Genomic DNA, 26830 nt, shown 5'->3' on the forward strand with positions numbered 1-26830 from the left:
ACAACTTCAACTCTACTTATGATTCTAACCATGCAAGTAAAAGCAGTGCTGGTGTGAACAGATGATATTCTCTATTGTGTTAGGAGAGGGAAGAACCACACAGTGTAGGCTGACCCTGGAGAGTGAGTAGGGAAGATCGTGTGGCCATGTCAGCAAACGGGAAAACTGTGCTGTTGGTTGGAATGAGTTGAGGGACTCTTATAAATCACTCAGTTTTCAGAGTAGTGTGATTGAGGGTGATGTGCTGATACAGAGCTATACCATCAGTAAAGTCCCATTGGTATTCATGTACATGCTGGGAGTGCAATATTAGGAATTGCTTTCTTTTCCGTAAACCCTCAGTTTGGGGTCCTGCACTGTGTGAGTGCCTCATCCCTGCAGGCTGAGTGTGGTGTGGAATGCTTACCTAGGCTAAGCTCAGGCCAGACACAAGTAAGGGATCTGCTATGTCCTCTCCTGAAGGTTTCCAGGGCTTCTGGAGCTGAACACTGTTCTGCTGTGGCTCCTGCAGTGTTTTAAACTGAACACTCCTGACATCTTGGCAAATGATAGGAACAGTGCCCACGTTCCTGAACTCATGGACAGGAAGGGGAGAGTTGGGGGAAGGCTGTTTGCTTATATCACTGTCTGGCCTCTCTCTTGCTGGAAGCTGGTGGTTGCCAGCTGCAAGGAAAAGGACCCTAATCTCCAGTGCAAATCTCTGACCTTTTTGCTGTCATGGGTTGAAAGCATTAAGTAATTCTTGATGTCTTTCTGTATGAAGGTAGTGCTTGAGATGGTCTTAAGGCTCACATGAAGATGGAGACATCCCTACTTGGGCCTTTCAGCTCTGTGATGTGCTTTCAGGTCATCTTTTTACTCTTTTCTTCCCCTTTGCTGTGACATGTTCAGGGAATTCTGCTAGTTACCATGGCTGGTGTGCATGGCTGTTGCTACTTTCAGCAGCAGAACAGGGCTGGAAATGGCAGGAAAATGTGAAAGGAGTCTTTTGAAGGTGGGAATAGGAAGGCAGCTGTAGGTTGCCCTAGATTACCTTAGCCTGTACATGGAATAAGAGTAGGGTATTAAGGTAATATATCAGCTGTATTTTGTGCTGTGTTTTCAGTGGTACAGTTTCTTTCAGCCTCTCAGGATAACTAGTGAAATGAAACCTAGTTGTATAAGACATCTTGGTATTAAAGGTTACTTGTTCTGAGATTGAGTGTGAAAACGAATGTGTACAGCTTGCAGAGAGCATATTCTGTCAGAAGAGGAAGAAACATCCAAAGAAGAGGCTTTGTTGCAGTTTGGGGCAACTTTTGTCAGTGTAGGTCATAAGCAGTTTTTAATATCTGCAAATAAATCTGTGAGGAGAATTGGAGGAGAAATAAACTGTTCTGTGTTGCTGCTCTGTAGTGTTTGGATCATGGACAGCTTCTGTGGAGCTTGTGCTCCACTTGTAATACTCTGGTCGAATTCCCTATGAGGGGTCAGCATCCCTGCTTAGACTCCTTGGATGTTGCATCAAGGGAAGTAAAATATATGTTATTTCTGCTCTCACTGCACACTGTGACCCAGCTAGTCTTAAATAAAAGCTGGCAACCATCATGGTTGTTTCTCTATTAGTGTGTGGAAGTAAGGCTTCCTTGTACTCCCTGCACATCATTAGTGTTCTGTAGTAGAGCACCAGGCTCAGTAACCAAATAAAGACTTTTCTTCCCCTCCACTGTTGGAGCGTGTGTGGCTTCTTTCATGGTACAACTCATTTTTATTGCATCTCGATAAAACAACAAGCAGGAAGTGGGAAAGCATAGTATTGTTTCCTCTTTTGTGATGGTTTATCAGGATGCTACAGCTGATGAGTTTTGAAAAGCAAGATGACCTATTAATCTTCCAGATTATTCATTTAAAAGACAAATAAAAAAATCCCCCAAATGTTTGAAGCATTTATGTGTTCTAAACAGCAATAATACAATGGAGGTATTTAAAACAAAAAATGCTTGTTTTTCAAGTATGAGTTCCAACATGATTAAAGGAACTGGAGGATTTTTTTTCCCCACTTAGGAGAGGGCTAATGCTTTGGGGTTTTTTAATACTTAATGAGCTGTGGTGATTTTAGTCTACTTATTGGTAAGGAAACAGCACTTCATCTTAATTATGTCATCTTATTTGGGTCAGTTCTCTTGTATCTGACAACAATAGTTAAAAATGAATAATCTCATTTGTCTGCATCATTTGAGGATCTGAAAGTGCCTCCAATTTCATCTGAACCTCTTTCATGGAAGTATGTTAAATTCAATTAGTATAAATTTGAAATACAGTCTTTAAGGATGCTGCTTTTGAATGCATTACTTCTCATGAGCCTTCAAATCAATTGTATTTTGTGTATCTCTCTTCTGCTCTCACTGTTTGTCGAGATGGAGAGCAGCTGCTGTTAGTGAATGAACCTAGCAGAGGACTCTCAGAACCTTTAATATAGTTAAAAAACCCAGAAACTTGTATTCTGAATTTTTGGTTTCTAGTTTACCTCTTCAGTGAGTTGCTTTCTCTATCCTTTTCTGAACATGCGATATTTGTGCAAGATTCTGCTAACTACAGTAACATCATGTCTTCCCATGGAAGAACAAGAGTTGTCTGGCACAATTTTTCTCATGTTTCAATGTTTTTCGTAACTAAACTTGCATGAGGTACCTACTTCTGTATTATTAGAAAATTATTATAAGAACAGTAACAAGAAGAAAGTTCTTAGATTTGCAGGATCTAGTCTCTACCCCCCCAATGATTGAGGTACTCCATAGTGCTCAGTAAGATCAGAAATCCAGGACCCATGGTGGTAATGGAGATTGTGAACAGGAAAGAGTGAGAATGTAAACAGGGTACTCTGCTGTCTCTTCAGTTAACATGCCAAACATTGAAATCAGTAAAGCTTTTGTTAAAGGCTGTCTGTGGAAGAATTCAGATGAAGACTTTCTTGGGGGAGAACTAATGTTGTAAGGTACCTCAGGTAGGGTTTGAAAATTGAAATTAATCAGAAAACTTAGTAAACTTCTGTAGCGTTGGCCTTCATGTATGTGGCAGTGTGGCTTGCAGTTTTTTCCTCTTGTCCATAATGCTTCCTGCATTATTAGTTGCTTTACTTCCTGTTGTTTTTTCTTGAATTGCATGATGGATTTTGGAAAGTCATAGGCTTATCATAATTATCTTTCCAATTATTATGTCATTGGAGATTTATTTGAGGCTGAATGAATTCCTCTAAGTCCAGGTTTGGGTGGTTTGCTTGGTTTTTCAAGCTGGAGAGTCGTGTTCTATAGAATAACTGGCTTGTGTGGTCAAGCCAGTAACTCCTTTGGTTTACTCTTGTTATGTCTGTCGTGATTGTGCAGAGGGTGTGTATAAACGTGTTGAGTGATCCCTGCCGAAGGGAGAATTGATGCTGGGGCTCATCACATGTTACTGTTGCCCAGCCTGCTGAAAACAAAGGTGCTGGTTTGTTTCTGTGAGGGCTTCACTCTGTCTTCATTTGCTGGTTATTTTTCCTTATTCTTGTTTCTTGTTTGTAAGTCCTGGAAAGGAAGAAGTTCTTGGTTTTGAGCCTTAGCACCATGTCATGAAGGTTGTGTGTATGGTGTACGTAGTGCAGTAGCACTTGATCTGTACATGCAGAATGTACAGAATGCAGAATGTACATGCAGAATGTACAGAATGCAGAATGTACATGCAGAATGTACAGAATGCAGAACATGCAGAATGCAAACTGTAGAGGTGAAACTTGAAATGTGCCCAGTTGAGAGAGTGATGGAATGTTTTAATTCTTCCCCAAACTGAAGAATCCTCTTTTTCCTGTTAAGCCCTTCTGAAGGTCTGTTTCTTTATTACTTAGGGTTTTATTATTAATATTTTATGTATGCAATAATGATGGACTTGTTTTTGCTCTGGTGGATGAAATTAAACAAGCTGTCTCTGTGTGCTAGAGCCAGAAAGCAGAGAGATGAAGAAATGGCTTCATCTTGGAGACCAGGAGAGTTGGACATAGCATCAGAGGTTGATGGCCAGCCTTTCTTTTGAAAGGACATGACTGATATGAAAAGAGTTTGTGGACATGCAGTAGCTGCTCAAAAAAGAGCAGCTGGGTGCACAGTGTTATGAAAATAGCTTAAGTCTAATGGAACAGTAAGGTTTGGGTGTGGTGTTTTATTTTTAGTAACAGGTGACTCAAGTACCCTAAAACCAGATCCAGAGCAGGATGTGTTTCAGCATGGGATGTCTAGTAATGCTGTATTAAGTTCCTTATCACATTTTTTCTCTTGTGAAGATGTAAAATTTTGTACATTTTTACAGAGGAAGAATTGGAGAACTGGACCTTCAATTCAGCTCAGGATGAATCAAAATCTGTCAACCATCTCTTTGACTGTATCATGTGGCAACTAGTATCAGGCTTCTGTGCATGCCTTGAAAGGAATCCATGTAACGTGTTACACTGTTTAATCCTGGTGTTGACAGATTAGTTCCTTCTGGCTTGCTCATATTGGTGTTTTTGTGTGCTAAAAAAAGGACTGTCTAATTAGAGACATGTTGGCATTTTGGGTAGTATAAATATTTCAGGAAGGATCTTCTGGACATGCTCTTCCTCGTAGCAGTCAGCAAGTTCTCATCTTGCCAAACACTTAATGGTTAAAGTCAGCACATGCCAGAAATATCTTGTTAATTCATCTTCCCATTGTTTGTGGAATGAAATTGGGAAGTTGTTATTTTTATTAATATAATAATAATAATAATTTTAGCAAGCCAACTAGTTGGGCAGCTTGCAGAGAAGGTTGAGTCACAGACTCCCTGCCTGAGCAGAGAATGGTTCTGCATTGAATGAAGATGAGAGGGACCTTTGGCACACATGTGGAGTGCTGTCATGGTGCAAAATAGCTGAGACACTTCATGTTAAAACTAGTGAATTACATCAGACTTCTCACATGGCTCTTTTCAGATGTTTGTGGCTCAGCCCAGGGCAGTAGAGGACGATTCCATTCTACATCATTTGAAGGAGAACATAAGCAATGTGGTCTGTGGAAGAGTTGCTTTACCAGGGTAGACGGTGCCTCTGTCCTGAGGGTGGATAGTGAACTCTATGCAAAATAAATAATAAGAAGAATAAAATACCCACCTCTGAGCTTCCTTTAAATTCCAGTTGGTGCAGGGTGGAAGTCTTGTTTCACAAGCTAAATTTCAGTTTTGGCTGTGGTGAATTTTGCTCTGGTAGAGAAGTGTTTGTTCAGACTGAAACACAGGAAAAATCTGCTGAACAGGTTCCTTCTTGGTGGAGCTTACAAAATGCATTGTATCATTTCTCCACTGCAGTAATAATTCTGTAGGTTTTGAGTAATTAGTTCAGTCATTTAGTGTTGTCTTTCTACAACAGGAAAATGAGGCAAGCCTACAGGATTTTATGACTCTGGAAAATCCAGTATATCTTTTGCAAGGAAGTTTGTTTCAGGAAAACTCATGTGCGTTGTATACTTTAACTCACTTTGTCTAATTAGTATATTGTCAAAAATACAGGATGTTAGCACTTTGTAATAAATTAGTCATACAAGAGTCATGTTTGGAAGTTCAGCTTTGGTGTTGTGGTTTTCGTACTTTTTTTTAAAGTTATTATTAGTATTTATTTATTCATTTAGAAAGTTATAAGTCCAAACACCTAAACAGAGGTGTTTGAAATCATATTGTCTGTTCTGGGACTGTACTGTAAACAAAGTCTGCTGATTTGTCCATATGGATCTAAAAAGAATGAAAAGAGTGCTGAAGAGGTAATATAGGTAAGTTATTTCCTTTTTTCCTTTCTTCCTCCTTCAGAATGCTTCTAGAGATCCTTCTAGAAGCCGTGCCGAGGCACATGGAGGACAGAGAGGTGCTTTGAGACAGACAGCCCAGCTTCACCAAGGGCAAGTCCTGCCTGACCAGCCCAGTGGCCTTCTGTGATGCAGTGACAACATCAGTAGACTAGGGAAGGGCTACAGATGTCATTTATCTGGATTTCTGTAAGGCCTTTCACATGTCCCCCACAACATCCTTCTCTCTAAATTGGAGAGAAATTTGATGTAAATTCGACGGGTGAACTGTTAGATGGATAAGGTGGTTGGATGGTCACATCCAGAGGGTGTTGGTCAACAGTTCAGAGTCCCGATGCACATCAATGACAAGTGATGTCCCTCAGGAGTCTGTACTGGCACCAGTGTTATTTAATATCTTCACTAATGACATAGGGATCAAGTGCACCCTCAGCAGATTTGCAGATGACACCAAGCTGAGTGGTGCAGTGACACATATGAAGGATGAGATGCCACCCAGAGGGACCAGGGAATTTTGAAAAATAGGCCTATGGGAATCTCATGAGGTTTAATAAGACCAAGTGGTGGTGCTGCACCTGGGGCATGGCAACCCCTGGTACCAATCCAGGCTGGTGGATGAACAGATCCAGAGCAGCCCTGCTGAGAAGGCCTTGGGGGTTCTGGTGGGTGAGAGGCTGGACATGACCCAGCCATGTGCACTGGGAGCCCAGAAGCATCCAAAGCAGTGTGGGCAGCAGGGGAGGGAGGGGATTCTACCCTATGAGGGTGGTGAAGCCCTGGCACAGGTTGCCCAGAGAAGCTGTGGCTGCCCCATCCTGGCAGTGTTCAAGGCTAGGTTGGATGGAGCTCTGAGTAGCCTGGTCTAGTGGAAGGTGTCCCTGGTGATTGGAACTGGATGGATGATCTTTAAGGTCTCTTCCAAGCCAGGCCAATCTGTGATTGAATGATAAAGGTAAAATTCTGTGAGAGATTGAATACTAATAATTTTTGGAGTGGAGGTAAGATGTAAGCATCCTTCAAATCTTACAAACTATCCTTTTACAGTCCAATTTTATCAGGAAAAGTTGAAAAATAAATAGCATAAAAAAGGAGTGAGGATACTATAGAGAAGAAGTCTTCTTTCGTGAGGTGTTTAAGCATGGTGCTGGAAATGTGATGAATGAGATGTGAAGCTATCTTAAAGTCATCAGCTACTTCAAATTAGTTCCTGAAAACTGGAGACTGCTATTCTGTTTAAAAATAAGTCAACGAATTGCCAAGCACTGACATTTGAGGGATAAAGTTCATTTGGGAAGCTGACATTGCTCAAGTGTTAACCTGTCTATCAAATTCATTGAACTAGGACTGTTCTTCAATATTTGACTGAATAGATATAATTTAAATTTGATTCATGGTATTGAATCTGTCTCTGCATGTAGTAATTTTCTTTTTCACATCCTTCCCAGCTACATATGCATTGAAATAAGTTTAAAATATAACTTACATCAAAATTGGTTACCCTTGTGCAACAAAAAAAAAGGTGTTTTAATATAAATGCAAACTAGACCTTATTTAGGGCTTTTTTTAATACTTGCTCTCCCCTTGTAGTTTCAGTTTTGCTGCAGTGAGTTTCATGGGTATGATAGGACTCCAGAAGTTATTATGGAGCTTGGAATAGTTCTGTAGTCCATTGCATTGCTGTGAAATATGCTCTTCTTTTCTTCTACTTAATGTATTTAAGATAAAATAAGTGATAGGGGCTCTGAGTGTTGGAATAGAAAATACAGTGCTGGAATTAGGTGGTTTGCTATGATTTATTTTGGGGCAAAACCTTAATTTGTTCTGTAAAACAGAGTCTTATGTTTGTTTTGGAGTAGTGATAGCCTTGCAGGTGATAAGATTTAAATGCAGAATCATAACATTTCTGCATATGTACCAGAAGAAATCATAACACTTGTCATATTTCTTGGTATCGTTAAACACTTATTTTGTCAAACTTGCATGCTTATTGGATTTCATCTTTTGTTTCCTTTTTTATTTCAGATGAATAGAAGATCATTAATTCTGACAGGATTGGTTTTTATTTGTCTGTTTCTTGTTTATCCTACTGCTATTAGTCAACACATGTAAATGACCAAAACCTATTTCAAAATCTAAATGAATGGCTTTAAAGCAAGATGAGCTTTTTTTTTTTTAATTTCCATCTTCTTAATGCACTTTTATTCAGCTTGTAAAATCTTGATTTTCTTTTGCCCCCTCTGCCCCCCATGTTAATGGCTAGTTGGTGCTGCACTAGATTTAGTGCTTCCTAAAAGTCATTCCAGTTTTGGATAATTTTGGTCGACCTACTTGTAATTTTTCTCTCTGCCAAAATGGCAGTTTTTATAATAAATTTTATAATAAGTTGGGACTAAACCATGTGGAGGTACGTGCAGGCTGGGGAGACCTGGTTGGTGTGAAGGTTTTCAGTTACTCTTCATATCGGTAGCTCACTGCGAGATCTGTAAATTTGACTGTGGACTCTTAAGATGACTCTGAAAGATAGATACCTTTGATTGGGTGTGAGTTGTGCCCCTCACCTTTACTGATGCACATCATCACACACACCAAACTGCTTGTGCTGCTGTGTGACCAAAGTGACTTTAGATCTTAGAATAGAACAGAGTATTTCAGCTGGAAGGGAGCTACAGTGGTCCCCTAGTCCAGCTGCCTGACCAGTTCAGGGCTCACCAAGTTACAATCTGTCGCTAAGGATGTTGCCCACTTGCCTCTGACAGGTTTGGGGCATTGACCACCTCTCCAGGAAGCCTGTTCCAGTGGTTGAGCACCCTCTTGGCAAAGAAATGCTTCCTAGTCTCCAGTCTGAACCTCCCCTGGCAGAGCATTGAGCCATTCCCATGCGTCCCATCACTGGATCCCAGGGAGAAGAGCTCAGCACCTCCCTCTCCGCTTCCCTCCTTAGGAAGCTGTAGCCTCCGTTTCTCCAAACTAGATAAGCCCAGCGTCCTCAGCTGCTCCTCATGGCATAACCTTCCTTCCAGCCCTTTCACCACCTTTGTCCTCCTCTGAACACATTCAAACACCTTCACATCTTCTTAAATTAGGACACTCTGCTTGGAGGTTGAGGCAGTGTGGCTTTTAGGTGGTTTTTTTGGAAGCAGACATGTTGCTGGTAGGAGGCTCCATAGTGTTGGCGGTAGGTAGAAAATTCTTGACACTGCACTTAGTTATAGGCAAATGTATTTCTGTTATATTCATGTAGCTGATGCAAAGATCTACCTTCTCTGACTTGCTAGGATACTCCCCCATGATACTTCCTTGCATTTATAGCCATATATATAAATAGGGATGTTGATTTTTGTAGATAAGTTTCAGTTTTTAGTCACTTTCCCAGGAAGCAGGGAAATGTTTGCATGATGAAGCTGGACAGGACCCTGAGATTAGCTCAGTTGGTTAGAGCATGCTGCTAATAACACTAAGGTGATGGGTTTGATCCCTGTATGGGCCATTCACTTAGGAGTTGGACTCTGATCCCTGTGGGTCCCTTCCAACTCAGAATATTCTGTGATTATTAGTCAGTTCTGTACACGAGTTGCGCTTCTGCTGTTCTTGTGGTCCTCTTCATTGCTTGCTAGTGTTTCCAGGAGCCCTAGGCAGAGATATCCCTCCTCTCTCAGGTGTGTGTTCATATGTGCATACGCAGGTCTACTCTTTGTTGCAGTCACTACAGCAGAATTTCTGCTCAAGTCTTGCAAATACTTCTTGTAAGCACTTGGTTGCTGGTTCACTCGGGTCTTTGGGGAGGGGAGCATTTGCCTCGCAGTTGCTCCATGAGAGAGCCTTGTGAACTCAGTGCTTAGTCCTGGCATATTTTTGGTTTGGTTTTGACACTTATTATGATTTCAGAGTAGACAAATGCCTGGTGCTGGGTTAGGGTGGCATTCTGCTAGTTTTTGAAACATGACCTGAGGGAAGCACTAAAAGTGAGACTTATGGGATAAATGCAACATGTGCCTCAGGACCTTGTGAAGGGTGTAGGTGAGGAGGATGGTTGACTGCCAGGAGACAGTTTTGAGAACAGTGTTGCTTCCTCTACAGGCTGGAAGACAGATTTGCTTTTAATTTGTTTGTGGAGCCAAGTGATCCTTGAGCTGCTGTGGAGATGTGGGCACTACACTGTTGTGGTGCCTTTTGGCATCATATGAAGTAGGACAGGAGGACAGGACACAGGTATTTATTTGCACTTGGGTTAAATAGGTTATAGTCAGGGCAAGTAAACATCTCCAGTTTTCCAGAAGCTTTTCAATGGAACCTGTTTCTCAAAAAAATATTGGATGATGGCTTTGTGTAAAGGAGATATGGGTCTGCCCAGGGTTTCCTGTAGTTTTTTACTGGTTGCCAGAAACATTTGTCTTCCAGAGGGAGCAATTTTATTGAGCAATCAGTAAAATGTTTTTCTGACCTATTTCTCTAGGCTGTTGACAACAGTAATTGCTGCTGCTGTTTCTATATGAACATTATACAATAAAACACTGTTTTTAAATTATTCATGTTGATTTTGACAACCTCTTACTCTTGCGACAGTGTTCATCTCTAGGGAGAAGTAAGGAGATGGAAAATTTTCCTTGGTTTTGACCAACAGCCATCTTAAAGTTGTGGGGAGACAATAAATTGATATTTCCTCTCTTTTTTTTTTTTTTTTGGTCCTGATTGCATTTATAAAAAAGGAAGAGATTTTTTTTTCATGGTGTATCTACATGAGCAGGTTTTAAAATATAAATGGTCTTTAAAGCATTTGTGTTCTGTGTAGATTCCTAATAAAGCTAGGAGGAGAAGAGTGTTTTATGGCTTAAACATGAAGTCTACATCAGAGTATAACAGAATACAGTCTGCCAAAGTTGGTGGTTAACCAGTGGGCAGGAAGCCACAGATTTGTGTCTGGTGACACAAGCCTGTATTTTCAAGGCATTTGCCTAATTTGAACCACAGGCTTTTGGAATTGAGAAGTGACCTTCATTTGTAGGGAGCAGCAGAGTGGAGTCCAGTGGAATAAACTTAATCTTTCCACTGGGGAAAAGATCTGTATCATGTTTTGCTCCTGAATGTGCAAGGCAAGCAGAGAGTCCGTTTATACTCATTTAATTTTTACTGTGTTCTTTATAGGAAAAAACAGTTATGAGTGGCCCTACTTCAAAGACAGAATTTCTTTTATTCTGTTGATAGTCATAGAGGAAGCAAACTGCTCTGCATGCAATTTGGTGCTGCTTTAGTTAATTAGAAACCTCAAATTTCAACCCAAATATGGTATAAAAGTTTGGAGGAAGCACAGCCGTGGATTGGAAGGGGGATGTGTTACTTGGATATGCTTAATTCTTCACATTATTTGAACTCCCTTTTCACTTTTACTGCCAGCAGATGTTGTTAAACCTTTAAATTTTAGTCCCTGACTTTCTGGTTGAAGGTCTGGATTTGGTGTTAGCATTAAAAATGGAAAGCAGGGAGGGATTATTTTAATAATCTAAAACAAAGAGAGCATTTGTTTTGAGCAAGTTGTAGATATGGAGGTTGTTATTGACTGTCTTCTCCTCAGAAGTAATTGCAGATGAAGCAATTAATACAAATTAAATACACTTTGAAGGCTTATGAAAAGGGCTTCAGGTTAGTGTTTGCAGAATAAAGCAACCTAAATCATAAGAGCTGTTGTAAGGACTTCTGGGGAATGGTTTTTGATGTTTCAGCATTTAATAACAGCACATGCAAGGTCTGATGCTTATTTCCATAATATGTTGTAGTCCTTAATTATAAGTTAATAGCAGAGCTATCTGGAGTGAAGCTGAGTTACTTTGCTTCTTTGATGGAAAACCTCTTAAGGGTAAAACCTTGCAGCCTTTGTTTTCTGAATATAACCTGAGTTGTGAAAAAAAGGCAACACTTGCTGGCAAAATAGGGATTATGGAGAGCTATTAGCAAATACACTAATTGCTTTTGTAACTGCACAAAGCAATGTCAGAGAGAGTGGATGGGGAGACAGCTCTGCTTTGTCTTAAAATGATGGTGTTTCATAGGAAAAGGCCTTTTGATCTTAAGATGGAATGGTAGTGAGCTAAAAAACTCCACGCGCTTTTTTGTTAATGTAAGGTGTTCCTTATTTTAGTTTTGTTATGAGATAAACTTCTTTCAGTCTTCTGTACTCTACTAAAATTCTTTATGAATGTCTCAGAAATGGTATAAATGGCATCCATCATGTCGTGTGGACGTGGAGTGCAGTGATGCACAAAGACCCTTTGAATCTTTCCTCAAGCAGGTGTGCTAAATTGCCAGGCCTGGAAGACAGGAAGGCAGAGGCATCTCTGTACTACTGCATCTTAGCAGGGGAAGGAAACAGATTTCCTTCATCTTAGTCTTTTAATGCTGGCATGTTTTCGTATTTTTTTTTCTGTATTGTGTGTAAGTCAACATTCGTTTAATGACTGTTTTCCCTCTCAAAACAAAACCACCTATTTTCAAAGATAGGCTCCAGTAATTAAACAGTATCATTTAGGTAGCTTTGCCAGAACTGGCCTTGTTTTGTCCTAAATGGACCAATCTGAGGGAAAAACAGCTGGATTATGTCCCTCTTCTTTCAATATCCAAAGCAGTTATATACCTAATAGGCTTCGTCTTATGGAATTCTCTTCTGATTCCAGTCTAGTGTTGATTGGATTTTTTTCTTTTAGTATCCCCACGTGCTCTTTCTTTGAGAGTATGCAAAATACTGAAAACCTGTCCTTGAAAGGTATTTTAAATTTCTTTAAAATAATATTTTAAGCATTTCAGCTTTTAGCTGTTCAGAAGAAGGAAACTTCACAACTGGATGTGAAATGAGTCTTGAGGGTGGAAGACAGGCCTCTGAAATTCTGGAATCCTTTAAGGGAAACCCCGATATCAGCATTGAGCTTTACCACAGCCATGGAGCCTTTCTTTTGGAACTTGTACCCTCACTACACTTCGGAAAGTTAATGATTTTTTTTCCTGTATGAAAAGATGTTAGGCTGGTCCTTGGATGTCTTGTGACATGTTAGAATAATGAATTTACACAGAGTTGTGAGTAGTGTATAGCCAACTGAGGTAATTTTTTTTCAGAATCCCATAGTTGCTATTTTTCAAATTTAGGTAATTCCCATTCTAGAAATAGATTTCTGATCTGGTATTCTTGTGGAAGTGATGCGTAGTGTTCTTACCTGATCTTTGAAAACTAGATATCCTGAGAAAACCTGAGCGTATCCTTTGGAGTTACCTTGAGATGCTGTGCTAATTGGTCTGTTACTTAATGATTTGCCAAGGGGCAGGAAAAAAAAACACATGCTACTTCTTCGAGGTCATATGCAAAGTAGATGAAATAATATGTGATTACAGTTCCGTTAATATGCTTGGAGTTTTTACTTTTGGAGAATACTAATAACACAAATAGTTGCTGTGAATGGAATTTGTGTCGCATGAGTTATTCTTCGGGAGACTAATCTGCCTGAGAGCTTTGGGATTAGTCAAGGAGGGATTTGCCACTATAGGCATTATTGTAACAAACTGGACTGTGGCTCTATGTTGTTCAGCATTGCTATATAGAAGCTGGTTATCTGTGTAGATTGGTGGTCTAGATTATATTTAATTGCATTGTAATGCAGATACTTTTTCTTGTCAGAGGGTGAACATAAATTAATTAAACCATTGGCTATGAAGAAAACTTGAGTGATATATAAAATTTGTCACCAGCTCATGTATTTTAGATGGATGTACCTGTGATGTAACCAGGGATTAATTCATTCATTCAATGTGTTTAAAATATTATGACAATATGCATGGGATAAATTGCTTATCACAGCATCTGGTTTTAGTAACATTTCAGTCGACTGCCTCTTTTTGAGTTGTTTTTCATGTTTGTAAGTGTATGTGTTTTAAAAGAAGTGCTACATTTCCCCACCCCTCTCCCCAAATACTGTTGTTCAGTCCCTTTTGTGACGAAATTGCTGTTGCATGTCTCTTAAAATCAGTAATAATTCATTAGGTTTTACATTCTGAGGAATGTGTGCAACGAAGAGACCTCTCTTGAAATCAGTTGTTATCTCAGCTAAATTTTATCTTTTATTTTTGGGTTTTATTTTGGTTTAGCTTGACAGTGTTGGATTTACAGTTGGACTCAATAATCTTAAAAGTCTTACTCAACCTAAATGATTCTTTGATTCTATGGTCTGAATGCTTGAGTTTGGTCTACAGTGTCTGTTAATTGCTCCCGTATTTCTTTATGATTAGAAACATTTAGCTGTCCTAATCAATAAGATGAAGTGCTGTGCTGAGCAGGTCATTAGTATGGCCCTGTCAACTCAAAATATAGAAGGCTAAATGTGATTGTGACTTGCTCTGGTAATTTCATTAAGCTGGGAGATGTCATGGCTTTTCTGAAGGGAATGAGATTTTAAGTAGACAGTCACAGGTGGTTGTGTTTGTTAGAGTTAAATTGATAGCACTTCCCCCCCCCATCTGCCTTTCTAGCTAGAAAAAAAAAATATCAAAAAGCTCCCTGCTATAAAAGCACGAGGGAAGTTCTCAGTAAATTTACAACTTATGATTTGGAGTGAAAAAAATTTTAGAATCTGCTGCAGTGTGACTGCTGTGTGCTTTATTAATTTAATAGACATCTCAGTTGGAGGAACCAACTGGAATAGAGTTCACATTCACACATCACCTGTGGAATGACTCATTTCTGGTTTTATTGAAATTTTGATAGGGTTATGTTGCATCTATAAAGAAAAATAAAATCATTTATTTGGAGGATTTTTTTTTTTGTAGATTGTTATAGATATGTCATGTTTGTGTTGCTCTCCAGAGTTTCTGAAGACATTAGAATGACTAAGCATGTGATAGTTTTGCTGATCAAGGCAAGCCAGACAAGGTGTCATCATAGTTATTGGAAAATTCTCCAGTTACCCAGTGGAAGGACAGTGATGGTTGACTTAAATTGTACAGAGCTTACTAGTTTCACAGGAGAAGAGAAATTGAGATAGTAAAGGGAAGTCTCTGCCGACTGAGGTGTTCCTGCTTTTTTGGTTTTTAAAGCCAAGTTGTGCTAACATATTAGCATCTTAAAGAAGGAAGGAAAATAAATATTCTCTCCTTTCTGTAAAAAAAACCTCCAAAATTAATGAAATACTTGTTTTGATCGTGGTATTTACACTTCCAATGCTAATCCAGTGGGTAGTTAGATGTTCACTCCTGCAGTGTTTCTTAGTGTGACTTTTTTTCTTTTTTCAGTTATTGCTGTAGGTGTATAAAATTCATGAAGTCTTTTTTGCGTTTCTCTAAACAAAGATTAGGGGAACTAATACAGGGGATTTGCATACTTCCTGTAATACTGTCATTCTGTTTCTTCAGTTGATCATGAAGTTTTAAAATGTTTTTAATTTTCCTCTTGAAAAGCCTTCTAGCTGAAGGATTAAAAGTTAAAAATAGATCTTTAAGCCTAAATGCATCTTCTGCTATACCTTGAATGCAATGGACCCGTCTTTGGAGCATGAGGGGCAGTGGAGAGCTGTTGACTTGTCTCTTACCTGTTTGCTCAACACATAGATGAACTACAGAGGGGCTTGAAAAAAGACACACTGTGGTGTTTTTATGAAACTCCTGGGAAAAGCTTGTTACTATTTTATTTTAGTTGCTAGTGGACCCTTCTCCCCTGAGTACACCACGTATGTTTAAAAAATTAAACTTCTCTAATTGTGTTCCAGCTGTGTTCATTATTCTGGGTGAGAAGACAGTTTTCGGCCACAAAATAGCTTGATTACAGATTTAAAATCTGTGTTACACTATTGTAATCTGGATTTCTGCGAAGACTCCACCTTACATTTCTCAAATCTGCCCGAGTCAAAAATTTCAGCCTTTCCTGCCATGGGTGGTTGAGTTTGTTTCAGTCTTGCTTGAGCTCTTCCTGCTTTGGATGGACTGAAATGACAGATGTGAAGTTAAAATTTTTTTTCCTTCTCCTTCCAGGTGCCTGCTGATGGAAATGCCGGGTTGCTGGCAGAGCCTCAAATTGCCATGTTCTGTGGCAAACTCAACATGCACATGAATGTGCAGAACGGCAAGTGGGAATCGGACCCCTCTGGCACCAAGACCTGCATTGGGACGAAAGAAGGGATTCTCCAGTACTGTCAGGAAGTAAGTGCCATCCTTGGGAAACACTGCAGTGGTTTTTCTTCTGAAAACCTAAGCGCAGGCATGTGCTGGAGAGCTCAGTCTGTAGGGAGCTTCCCTTTCTTTTTTCGCCTCTTCTGCTCCATTGCCTTTTTGCCCTTTCTAAAGAGGTTCTCTCCAGCACCTGTTAAAACAACTGCAGAAATTGGTTGCTGTGGGAGTCACTGGGACTGTTGTTGGACAATTTTGTCTCTCTTTCTTCTGCCCTTGGGGGATAATTTTTGTATAGTCTGTGCACAGTGGGCTTCTTTCTTATAAAGTATTTTGAGTAAAGCTGAGGTGACAGTTTATTATTGAAAATGCCCTTGTTCTTTCTGGCCTGATCTTGAAAGAGTCAGCTGTAACATGTCTTCTGTCATCCTACCATGATACTGAAATGCACTGGAGCAGTCCAGAGTTATTGGCCTCTGCTGCACACTGAACCATTCAGATTTTCTTAATAGAAAAAGCTTGCCCTACAGATGAAGTCACAATGACTGATTTCATATTTGAGAGCAGAAACTTATTACCCACTTGCTTATGTTCTAAGAACAGCTTGTGGATCTAATCTTGTTTTGTCTCCGTGCTGTGATAGCATGGTAACCTCGTACCAGTGTGTGACAATTTGAAAAGAAAATGCATTATTTCATGCCATGAAACAAAAGGGCACGGTTTGAATTGCCTTAGTCCTCACATCTTCCTGTACCATCTCTGTCTTTTGTTGTTTTTAAAGCAGGGGCTATTGCATATTGCCATAGCAGTAGCTTCTTAAATGTCTTGCTTCTTAAATGTCAAACCAGTTCCTCTGAAAATGCTTCTTTAGAAAGCAAGAGAATTCACTTTTCAGATCTTGGCTCTCTTAGTATCTTCAGTCCTGTCCTTTCACCCACTGATTGTTCCTTCTGTTTCTTGCAGTGTTTTGTTCAGTTTTTATTGCATTTGGTCTATATTCTTTATGATCTTTATGGTTTATATTAATTTTAAGAATGATATTGTAATGGCAATTGAAATTGATTCTTCACCAGTAGCCTTGACTCTTTATTAAGCTTTGTAAAATTCATGTTTTTGTTTACCACTAACAGAATTACCAAACCTAACCTACTATTACAGTTTCAAAGATTTCTTCTGGTTTTCTGTTGTCTCCTATGATTTATCTAAATCAGGTTGATTTTTGCATATCGAAGTTATTGAGGGTGAGGAAAGGGATAAGAAAATGGAAGTAGAGCATCAGTGAATGAAAATCCATGAAATAGTATGTTTGTCTAAAGTCATAGAAATAAATATGTGAATTTACAGGAGTAAGATTAGAAGGTTTGGGAGGTTTTAAGGCAATGAATAGCTCAGTAGGTTGAGGATTCAACCACAAGTGCTGCAGACAGGGAAGGATTCCAGAACAAGATCTTGGAGCTGTTAGTTGAATGTTGGGTGATTTTGAAATTTTCAGTGGCATTTTTTATAAAAAAAAGCTTTCTCAAAAGTAAAGTGAAGGGAAAAGTAAAAGCAGTCAGAATGTAGTAGCCATAGATTTTTAAATGACAAAGGGAATGATAGGAAAAATGACTCCATAAGGAAAAAGTTCTTTGCCAAGCAGAGTGGCCATGCACTTAGTCAGGTACTTAGGCTGTGGAGTCCCTGTCCTTGGAGCCTGGGAGAGCTGAACTGGGCAAGGGCCTCAGCAACTTGGTCTGGCTTAGATATGAGCCCTGGTTGGAGCAGAGAAAGGTCTGAGTGACTGTGTTGGGTTTCTTTTAACCTGAGGGGGTTTTTTTGCAAATATGAAATTGTCTCCTGGCTGAAACAGAGGAGAGATGGTTTGTTACTTGGGTTTTTAGATATTTCAACTCCACTGTGGTGATAAGCCCTAATTTGCGTGCTTGACAGTTTATTAGCTTAGCATTAGATGATCATGTCATGATTTTAGAGTGTCTCTAGCTCCAGTTAAAAGCATGACTTAGGGGGTTCTGCCCTATCATGAGGCAAAGCGCTGGCAGGTCTACTCCCTAAAAATGGGGTGGGCATCTTCCAGATTGTAATTAAACTGTGTTAATTATTTGTGCATGTTTAAGCAGTGTGCTTTCATTAACTTGAAGTGAGCAATTCTGCTGTGGCGCTGGCCAGGAAAGGGCTCTGCTGCTTTGCTATTGATAAACTTGTCCATGACCCAACAAGAGAATTGGAAGAGTTGGATGAGAGTACCCACTTTTACCAAAGAAATGAATTTGTAGAGAATTGCTAGTAGATGCAACTCAAACTGGCTTCTCAGTTTTGGGGAACCCCTTGTTGTTGTGCTTGGTATTCCAGATATCCTGGGGCTTAGTATCCTGGGGCTAACAGTGAGTAGTTTTTCCCTTCCCTTCTGCTTGTTTGTTTACCTTGGCTGCAAGACAATGCTTGCTATCAGGGAATGGGACAAATTTGCATTTTCCCATTAGCAGGAAGCACTAGGCAGCAAGGCTGAGGTGTGATACCTCTTGCATTAAAATAGTTTGCAGGTAAAAATCTCCTTTTTGGTTGCTTTTGCCAAATATGATCTTTTCCTTCCTTTCTTTTCTCTCCTGTTCATGCTGTTTTTTCACCAATAGAAGGATGGCTGCTTGTAGTGGGCTTTTTTCTTGGTACAGGCTGAGTGTAAATGCTCTGCTAATGATTCAGACAGATACTCTTACTGAATCTCTCTTCACATTCCCTGGCACTGTGGCAACTCCTTTGGTTCTCCTGTCTTGCTGTAGCAGCAGTTGTTAGTACTGTTCTGTGGAGATGCTGGTTGTTTTTTTTTTTTACCCAGCTCCAAACAGAGCCCTGAAATGATAGTAGGCAAGGGAAGGTTTGGTTTCTTTCCCCCTGTACCTCTAATGAGAAATCTGTCCATCCTGGTTTTTGTTGCAGATCCCTTGTGTGGTTCTGTACCAGGCATTGTAATAATGACTCTGTTGCAAGAGGAGATGCTCTCTTGTGTTAAATCCTGTAGCATTAGCTCATGCAATCAGTTCTTCCTCCAGCAGGGAAAGACCAGAAGGGACATGCCAAAAAGAGACAAATGGGTGGAAGTGCCATGTGCAACTACAGTAATTTTGCTCTGTGGCTCCTTGGCTCTAAAATAATAAAAAAATAGCATATTTTTATTGTGAAATTTCACTCACTGTCAGTCAAAACTGATATTTCATGTATTCTCTGGCTTTGTTTTTTTCCTTGAAAGTATTTAAAAAAAAACACCTCACCTCCCCTTTCATGAGAACTTACAAATAGATGCATTCTTCTGCCTCCTGGTTAGCTGTTTCAGAAGAGATTTTCTTGACAGTGCAAGGCCAGATGCCCGAGTGGTGGTCAGAGCACAGGACTGGACGATGCATGGAGTACAAAGGACTTGTACTTCTCTTGCAGAGAAGATTTACTGCGAGCCTTTTATGTTTCCCCTGAGATTGCCATCGCTGCCTCTTCCCCGTCCGCTGTCAGCGTAGGTGGATTTTGGAGTCTTGATGCAGGAAGTAGCAGTAGAGGAGCATTGCAGGGCAGAAAGGGAGGAAGGGGCAATAAGCAGAACCACCTACATGTTTTAAAGATTTATGTCGCTTGTTTTTGCTTCGCTTCCTTTGAGTGGGAGCTGAGTGCAGCACAGGAACTTATCTGAATTTGTATTTGGGCAGCACATCACATAGTTAAAAGATGAAAAAGCTCAGACTGTAGATTGCTTATTTGAAAGGAAATGGAAGATACTCGAATGCTGCCTTCCAGCTTCCTTGACTTCAGTTACACTCTGATCCTGAACTGGCAGGAAGCAGTTCTGGAACCACAGTACATCCATCCCCTCTGCCTTCAAATCTGCACGTTCCCCCCATGTTCAGTGTAAGCTGGTGGCCTTTCTTGTTTTTTAAATACCACAAAATCAAGCTTTCTTGGGTGGAATGAGATGCTCATTAGAGAACTGCAGCTTACTAGTGGTTTCTTTTAATGTCAAGCTAGCTAGCGTGCCACTGGATTAATTGTACCTGTTACTCCAAAGTAAAGCCACACGGGCCTGAGGTGCAAACAGCCGTCAGATGCAAGTGCTGCAGGTGCCAGAACAACGTGGCATTGATGTAAAAAGGGTGGTTTACACCTGTGTGCACCTGGAATCCTTAAGGTGTTGTGAGTGTTGTAGCTGACACTTCACATCAAGCCATCAGTCAGGCGAGTCCTGCTGCTGACACTGCAGTGCCAGCTGTTCTGCAGGGATATTGGGGACACCCTGCCATACACAATTACTGGATAACTAGCCCCTGGGGAAAGCTGCTTCCAGCAGCCCCTGATGGGTGGTTAGCTGATGTCCCAGAACAGGTGGGGACTGCTGCTCCTGGACTTCACCTTGTGTTGTTTTCTGGAAGGAGCTGGGTGCCCCCCCCACACATGGTGAAGCCCTGGGACAGCATGTTACTGTCAAAGGAAGGTGATTTTTGGAGGCCAGTTAGCTCTTGTTGTCCTAAAATGCATTTATAAAACCGACCTGCAGCCTGCCTTTTGGCTAAGTATGTTTTCAGAGCGCAGAGTAGGAAGTTAATTTAGGTGTGCTCCATTCCCTGTTTAAAGGGAACGACTGTCCAGATGGAAGATACTGGTGTATGTTTTATTATATTAGCAATTTTGAGCAGCTACGATATGCGGAGTTTTATGTCTAGTAATTAGAATACATTATATGAGTTCCTTGAAGGACTGAAATTATTTTGCCATCTGTGCTGAACTCACTGTCCAAAATGGATTGTAGAAACAACACTCACAACTGGCAAAAAGTTAATTTTGTCTAATGCATGTTTTTTCCCCCTCTTAGTTCAATTTGGAGGGGCTCATTTCCATTTTAAGTATGCATGTAACTGTTTGTTGGCTTTTCTTTTCTCCCAAGACCAAACCAGAACTATAGTAAAACTAGTCTAGGTGTTGGATATTGTGCGGATGGAGTAAACCTGGGAGCCTGGAGATCTACTGCACTTTGTAATCAGCCCCTGGCTCACTGTGCAAACTTCAGCTTAGATGCTTAGAATAACTTTCAGATGCAAAGTGTATGTTGGCTTTGGCAGGTGTTACACCCAGCATCTCTGAAACCACATCATGACTGCTTGATTTCTTTTGTAAAGTCATGACATGTGTCCACTCTCTTTTTAAAGACCATTGAGATATGTGAGCGTCTTGTGCTCAGTGTGTGTTAGTTACAAAAGTCTTCCACAGGAAGAACAAAATTGTAAATGCATGTTACTATGTTCTTAACTATACCTGTGTGTTACATGGAGAAAAAATAAGGTAAATTCAGGTAACAGGTAATTCTTTATAACTGTTGACAGAACAGTGTTGATATTTCTAACCTCAAATCATAATACTTTAAAAAATTATTATCTTGTCATTTTCTCAAACCTCTTGTGTTTATGCCATGTGTTTAGGTAAGTTGCTGGTGAAACCCAAAAGCTGCTTCTTAGCCAGTACAAGCTGAGGTGTGACCATACTAAAGTTTTGGCATTGTTTCACCCCACAACCCCCAGCTGCAAGCAGTCCTCAAGTTTCCTCTTTGGCAGATGGGGCAAAAGGGCCACCAAATGACTGGCCCATCTCTTTTTATTTACTTGCTTGGCTCCCTCCTGCCACCATCTCTGATAATCCTTCTGTGCCTCTTGCCCTGGGTCCCACTCCAGGCAGCAGTTCCCTCCCTCTCTACTCTTTGTCCATGTTGAGAGCTTCTGAAGATTTTTTAGAGGGTTTGTTCTACTGCCAGGGATGATGAGGATTTTAAAAAGAGAAAAAGAGTTTGGCTTTTTTTTTTTTTCCTGAGAATTTGAGAGACAATGGCAATGGTCTTGCTGCTGTGATAATGGTTTCTCTCCATGTTACCTTGTAATTTTCTTCCTAATAGGAATTGTTTTTATCCAGGCTGCATAATGTGCTGTTTCTAGTTTCTCAAAGGAAATAGCCATGGTATTGAAGGTGAAAATGAATTTTAAAGCTGAACTAGTCTAAATTCAGCAGCCTAAAAAGCCATACATTTTACCCCAAGGAAAACGATCCGTTTAGTGAAACATCATGGAAAACATGCAGGTTTTTGGCTGCACAGACTGTCCTTAAGAACAAATGACATTTTTAACAGAAATCGGTATTGGTATATTCTGAGATGTGTACAGTCATGCTGAAAAGTTTGGGTGAACAGTATCTTAGCACTCTGCACTGAGTATTGAGGACTTTGGTTTTACTTAGCTTTTGGTCCCAGCAAAAGCTGAATTAGTTTCCCCTGTCTGACACTGCTTCAGTCTCATCAGTCTACTACTGATGGTATGTTTATCCTGCAGTTAAACCTTAATATGCTCACCTTCTTGAGAAAAAAGGCTGGGATTTTTTAGCCCAAAGTGTAGTCTACCCTTTAAATTTATTTCAAATCAAGTGACTAATAAAACTTGGAGCATATGTTGCAAGATGATGCCTGCCTTTTTTTTGGTGATAATAAAAAGGTCCCCTCTCATTTTTTTCCTTTAAAGAATTTTTTTGCATGGCTCAAAAAAAAATGAAAAACATCAGAATCTCAGTATGTTGTTGCTTTTATGATCAATTTTCCAACTCCTTTTGAAATAATATGCTTTTCTTGTGGAAGAAGAGTGCTTCTGCAATGAGGCTGAGGGAGGAAAAAGGATGAAAATGAACAAGGATTGTCTACATAAATACATGTTTAGGTAGATGTGTACTGCAGTGTTTAATGAAGCTGCAAGGCTGCATTTTCCCCTAGATTAATTTTGAATTTCACAGATGTAATGGACAAGATGAATGGCTTGTCTTAATCGACGGGTTCCACCAGCATGGCATTTATGCCAGGAGTATGATAGTTTATTCTGTCCTCTAAAATATATGAATGCAATGCCTGTATGCAGGGCGGTCCTGTTGCCTTTTCTGGTTCATAGCTGAAGTAACAGACAACCATTTAGCACATGATTGGGGAAATGTTTTACATTTTCATCAGCATGCTCTGCTCTGTGCCTGTGGTTCTCTCCTTGAGGTTGCAGAAGGGCCAGGCACCCCTGCCCTTGATTCTCAGCATGCCCCAGAGAAGGGAGCACAGCTCAACTGATCCAGCTCTTGGCCTTGCTGAAGCCCTTCTGGGAGTGCTGTGTAGTGTTGGCTGTGGTCTGTGGAGGTGTTACCTTTCCTGCACAGGTATCCTGGTGGGGGCAACACAACAGACCTCTACTGCTGCGTGTCACCAGTCTGTTTTCTGTCTTACATACAGAGTTCCTGTGTATTGTCTGCTATTTCCTTTGCAGACACATCTCCTGTCTTGCACTGTGTGACTCTGAGATGGACTGGTAGCAGCTGTTCCCTTAATAAATAATATTATAAGCCTAAGACATACTAGGCATTAAGTGTGATGGTTACCTTAAATAAAGAAAAATGTGTTATAAATTTAGAGCTGTTATGCTTCAACCAATTTGAGGAAGAAAGAGACTATTTACGAGGGCATGTAGTGACAGGACAAGGGGGAATGGCTTTAAACTGACAGAGAGTAGGTTTAAATTAGATATTAGGAAGAAATTCTTTGCTGTGAGAGTAGTGAGGCACTGAACAGGTTGTCCAGAGAAGTTGTGGCTGCCCTATCCCTGGAAGGATAGGGCAGATTTGATGGAGCTCTGAGCAACCTAGTCTAGTGAAAGGTGTCCCAGCCAATGGCAGGGGTGTTGGAATGAGATGATCTTTAAGGTCCCTTCCAACCCAGACCATTCTATGATTATTTTCATCTACCTTTTCAGAGCGTGGTTTCGTGGACACTTCTCTCTGGCACAGAATTATCCCACTTTTGTTAAAGATCATTCTGGATCCTCTTGAACTCCTGACACTTTCCACTATGGTGCAGTTTTTATTCTTAGGGGGAGTTTTCGGAGATAGGCCAGTTCCTTGATCCAGCTTCTGTGCTAGCACTGGCTCTTGGAGAGATGTTAGCAGTAAATGGACAAGAGGTGTAAAAATGAAGGAATTACACCCTGGCAATGTCAGACATGAGACTTGAGTCCAATTCAAGACCAAAACCACAGCCCCAGCATTTGCTGGTGTACCTCTGCAGATGGATGGGTGCAAGTGTGATGCCTTGGTGGGAATGGTGCTCCTGAGAGCTGGAAGGCTGCCTGCAGGATTTAGGTGTTGAGTAGTTTTGAGTGTTTGTTTCATCCCTTTCTGTGCATGATTATATATATATGAACAGGTAGTATGCTTTGTGTAGCATTCTGTATTTTTTGGATCATCCCCATCCCTTATAACTTTTGTGTGCTATATCTTGTTATTACCTTATCTTGTTATTATATTCTATCTTGCTTTTTCTTGTGGTCTTAATGTTACTGTCTTCTGGTTTGTTTTTTTCTTTTATTGATGGAGACAGGTTTCTTTTTTTTTTCTTTCCCATTTCACCCTTGTCCATCTACTTTGGAAGATATTGAAATTAAAATGCTGGCTATAGCTGTGATTATTTCTCTGTAACAGTGCATACAAAGCTTGTAGTCACAGGCAGTGATTGGTTGCATGGAACAGGCTCATGTTCAGAGGTCCCTTGGCAAGGAAAAAGGCATTATGCAGAGTTTCAGTTGTCGGTTCTGCAGGCAAAAGTAGAAAAGGGGAAGACAGTTTCTCTCATTATGTAACTTTGAAGCTGTCAGGAAGGTGATGATTCCTTGAATTTGTAGCAGGGCAATGCCCCAAGGTTGGATGGGGGAAATATTTCCTGATTTCTGGGACATTTCATTTTTTCCAAAGCAGTTACCACTGCTTTCTGATTTCTAATTCATACAGCAACATTATCATCCAGTTAGCTTTTATCCAATTAAAATTATTATGTAGCACTGTATTGAGTGCCTGCTTTAATCTTCCACATACTGTATGCCTCTGGCTAATAAAAAAATCCCACTGATAATCTTTTTTTATAGATGTGTACTCCTTACAGAAAATTGTTCTAGATGGTTGTGGATTAATTATAATTGTGGAGAGGTTTCTGAATATCTGTCCAATTATTGATGGCTTTATCCACCTTTTTTTTCACATATATCTATATATATATAGAGAGAGAGAGCATCTTTTTAATAGTTTAAACAGAATTTTAGATGTTAATTATTTTTTTTTACTTGAGTAGGGTGAGATTTTTACTGAAGGGGTGTTATTGTAAATTGCTAACAAAAAAGTTTGAAAGATGAGGATTTTAGATTTTTAGATGTTATTTTTTCAGAGCTCTTGAGGCACCTGGCTTAATGTTGAGACTAAAACCAGCATTGGATTTAAGGTCCCTAAGACTGTTCCGAATTGTTATGAGGCCTTAGAATGAGTCCTTGTTAGGGAAAGGGAAAAGTGTCCTCCTCTTGAACTAAGGCAGGAGCTTCTACTAGAAGCGTAGTGTTTAGAAGATGCATCAAAATATCTCTTAAAAATCAACTTTGTATTTTGTGTGTGCCAGTAGCTGTTGCATTTATTAACAGAAAAAAAACCCAAAAAATTCCTTGTACACTAATGACAATACCACGTTTAATTTTTTTTCTTCTGCTCAGGTCTGAATATTGAAACATGAATGCTGTTCATCTGGATATGAGGAAATATTGTCTGATACAACATATTTTGCCAGCATAATTTCTTTCTAGAAATACCATTGTAGGTCAGAAAAGCACTGATCCCATGGGAATGTAATGATATTCAAGATGTCCACTGATATTCAAGATGTCCAGCTGTGTGAAGAAACCACACAATGTTTCCTTTGGAATATAAGCCAATGCAATTTGTTTTATTTGAGTCTTATCCTGAGTCACAGGTTTTCTTGAGAAACAGTGGTAATTGGGCATTTGTAAAACACCTGATTTGTCCATTCATTACTCACTTCCAGTTGGCCTGGGAAGAGAGTTGTGGTCAATAAAAGGCTTTCTTGTAAATTCAGCTTCTGAGGTAATTTTTGAGGCAGTATCAAGATCCTTCAGTATTTTTTTGCTCTTCCTTGTTTGAGCCAATTACAGACATTAAAAAAGATTGATTTTGATGAGTGTTGCTTCAAACATCTGTGAAGTGTTGCAGCTAACGTTGCTTGTCCAAGTTCCCACGCAGCTTGGCAGGTCTGTACACTCCATCGAAGAGCAAAAAAAAATTAGAAGGAATCATTGAAGAGGCAGGAATTACATTTATACTTCTAAACAAGGAATCTAAGAGGATTTAATTAGACTGATCTTATTAAAGCTAAACTTGTAATACCATGTAAGTTAATATATGTATATTTTTTAATATTTTAGAGGAGATTGTCACAGAAACTAATTTTAAGCTATTGCTGAGAGCACATCAGTGGATATGGCAATAAGCAATTACTTGCTGACGTCTGGAAGGTGGGTTTTAATATTTTGGAGCCAGTATGGATCAGAGCCACTCTGTTGAGTAGTGGTGTGATGTGTTCCTATCACGATTTCATTCCTCTAATCCAAGTGTTCCATACAAGAGCACCACTCTGGTTTGGAGCAACACAGAGGACTGAGGAGTCTCCCTTATTCAGCCAGGTTTGAAGTTCCTGAATTTTCCTGGTTTTGCAGACTTTCAGCTTAAACATCTTGAGCTGTTGTAGCTTAAGATCTGTAGCAGGATCTGAGATGGTCAGATATGACCTAATTTTAGAAGTTCTTACCAAATCGAAGAACAGTTTAGCACAAGTATTGAGCTTAAGTGGTATGTGCTGCTGCAGGAAAAAAAAAATCAGTTTTCTTCTCTTCCTCCTTATTTCTTCTCTGCCAAGTTTTAGCATATGTCTGATCTTGCAGAAAGGAGGTTTAGGGAGCTGAAATGGCACAAAGCCAACCCCCTCAAACAAACAGGAAAAGGGT

The 26830-nt window shown here is 39.9% G+C and overlaps 1 protein-coding gene across 4 annotated transcripts in view; it reads left to right on the forward strand.

Moving 5' to 3' along the window:
* The window catches only part of APP (amyloid beta precursor protein), a 202576-nt gene that overhangs the window by 25414 nt on the left and 150332 nt on the right, over positions 1-26830 (forward strand). For all 4 annotated transcript variants that reach the window (XM_017807911.1, XM_017807912.1, XM_017807913.1 and 1 more), the window contains exon 2: positions 15819-15986. In XM_017807911.1, coding sequence (XP_017663400.1) covers positions 15819-15986 — 168 coding nt within the window. The remainder of the gene's footprint in view (positions 1-15818; positions 15987-26830) is intronic.

The sequence above is a fragment of the Lepidothrix coronata genome, unplaced genomic scaffold, assembly GCF_001604755.1.
Source record: "Lepidothrix coronata isolate B3197 unplaced genomic scaffold, Lepidothrix_coronata-1.0 Scaffold21, whole genome shotgun sequence".
NCBI lineage: Eukaryota > Metazoa > Chordata > Aves > Passeriformes > Pipridae > Lepidothrix > Lepidothrix coronata.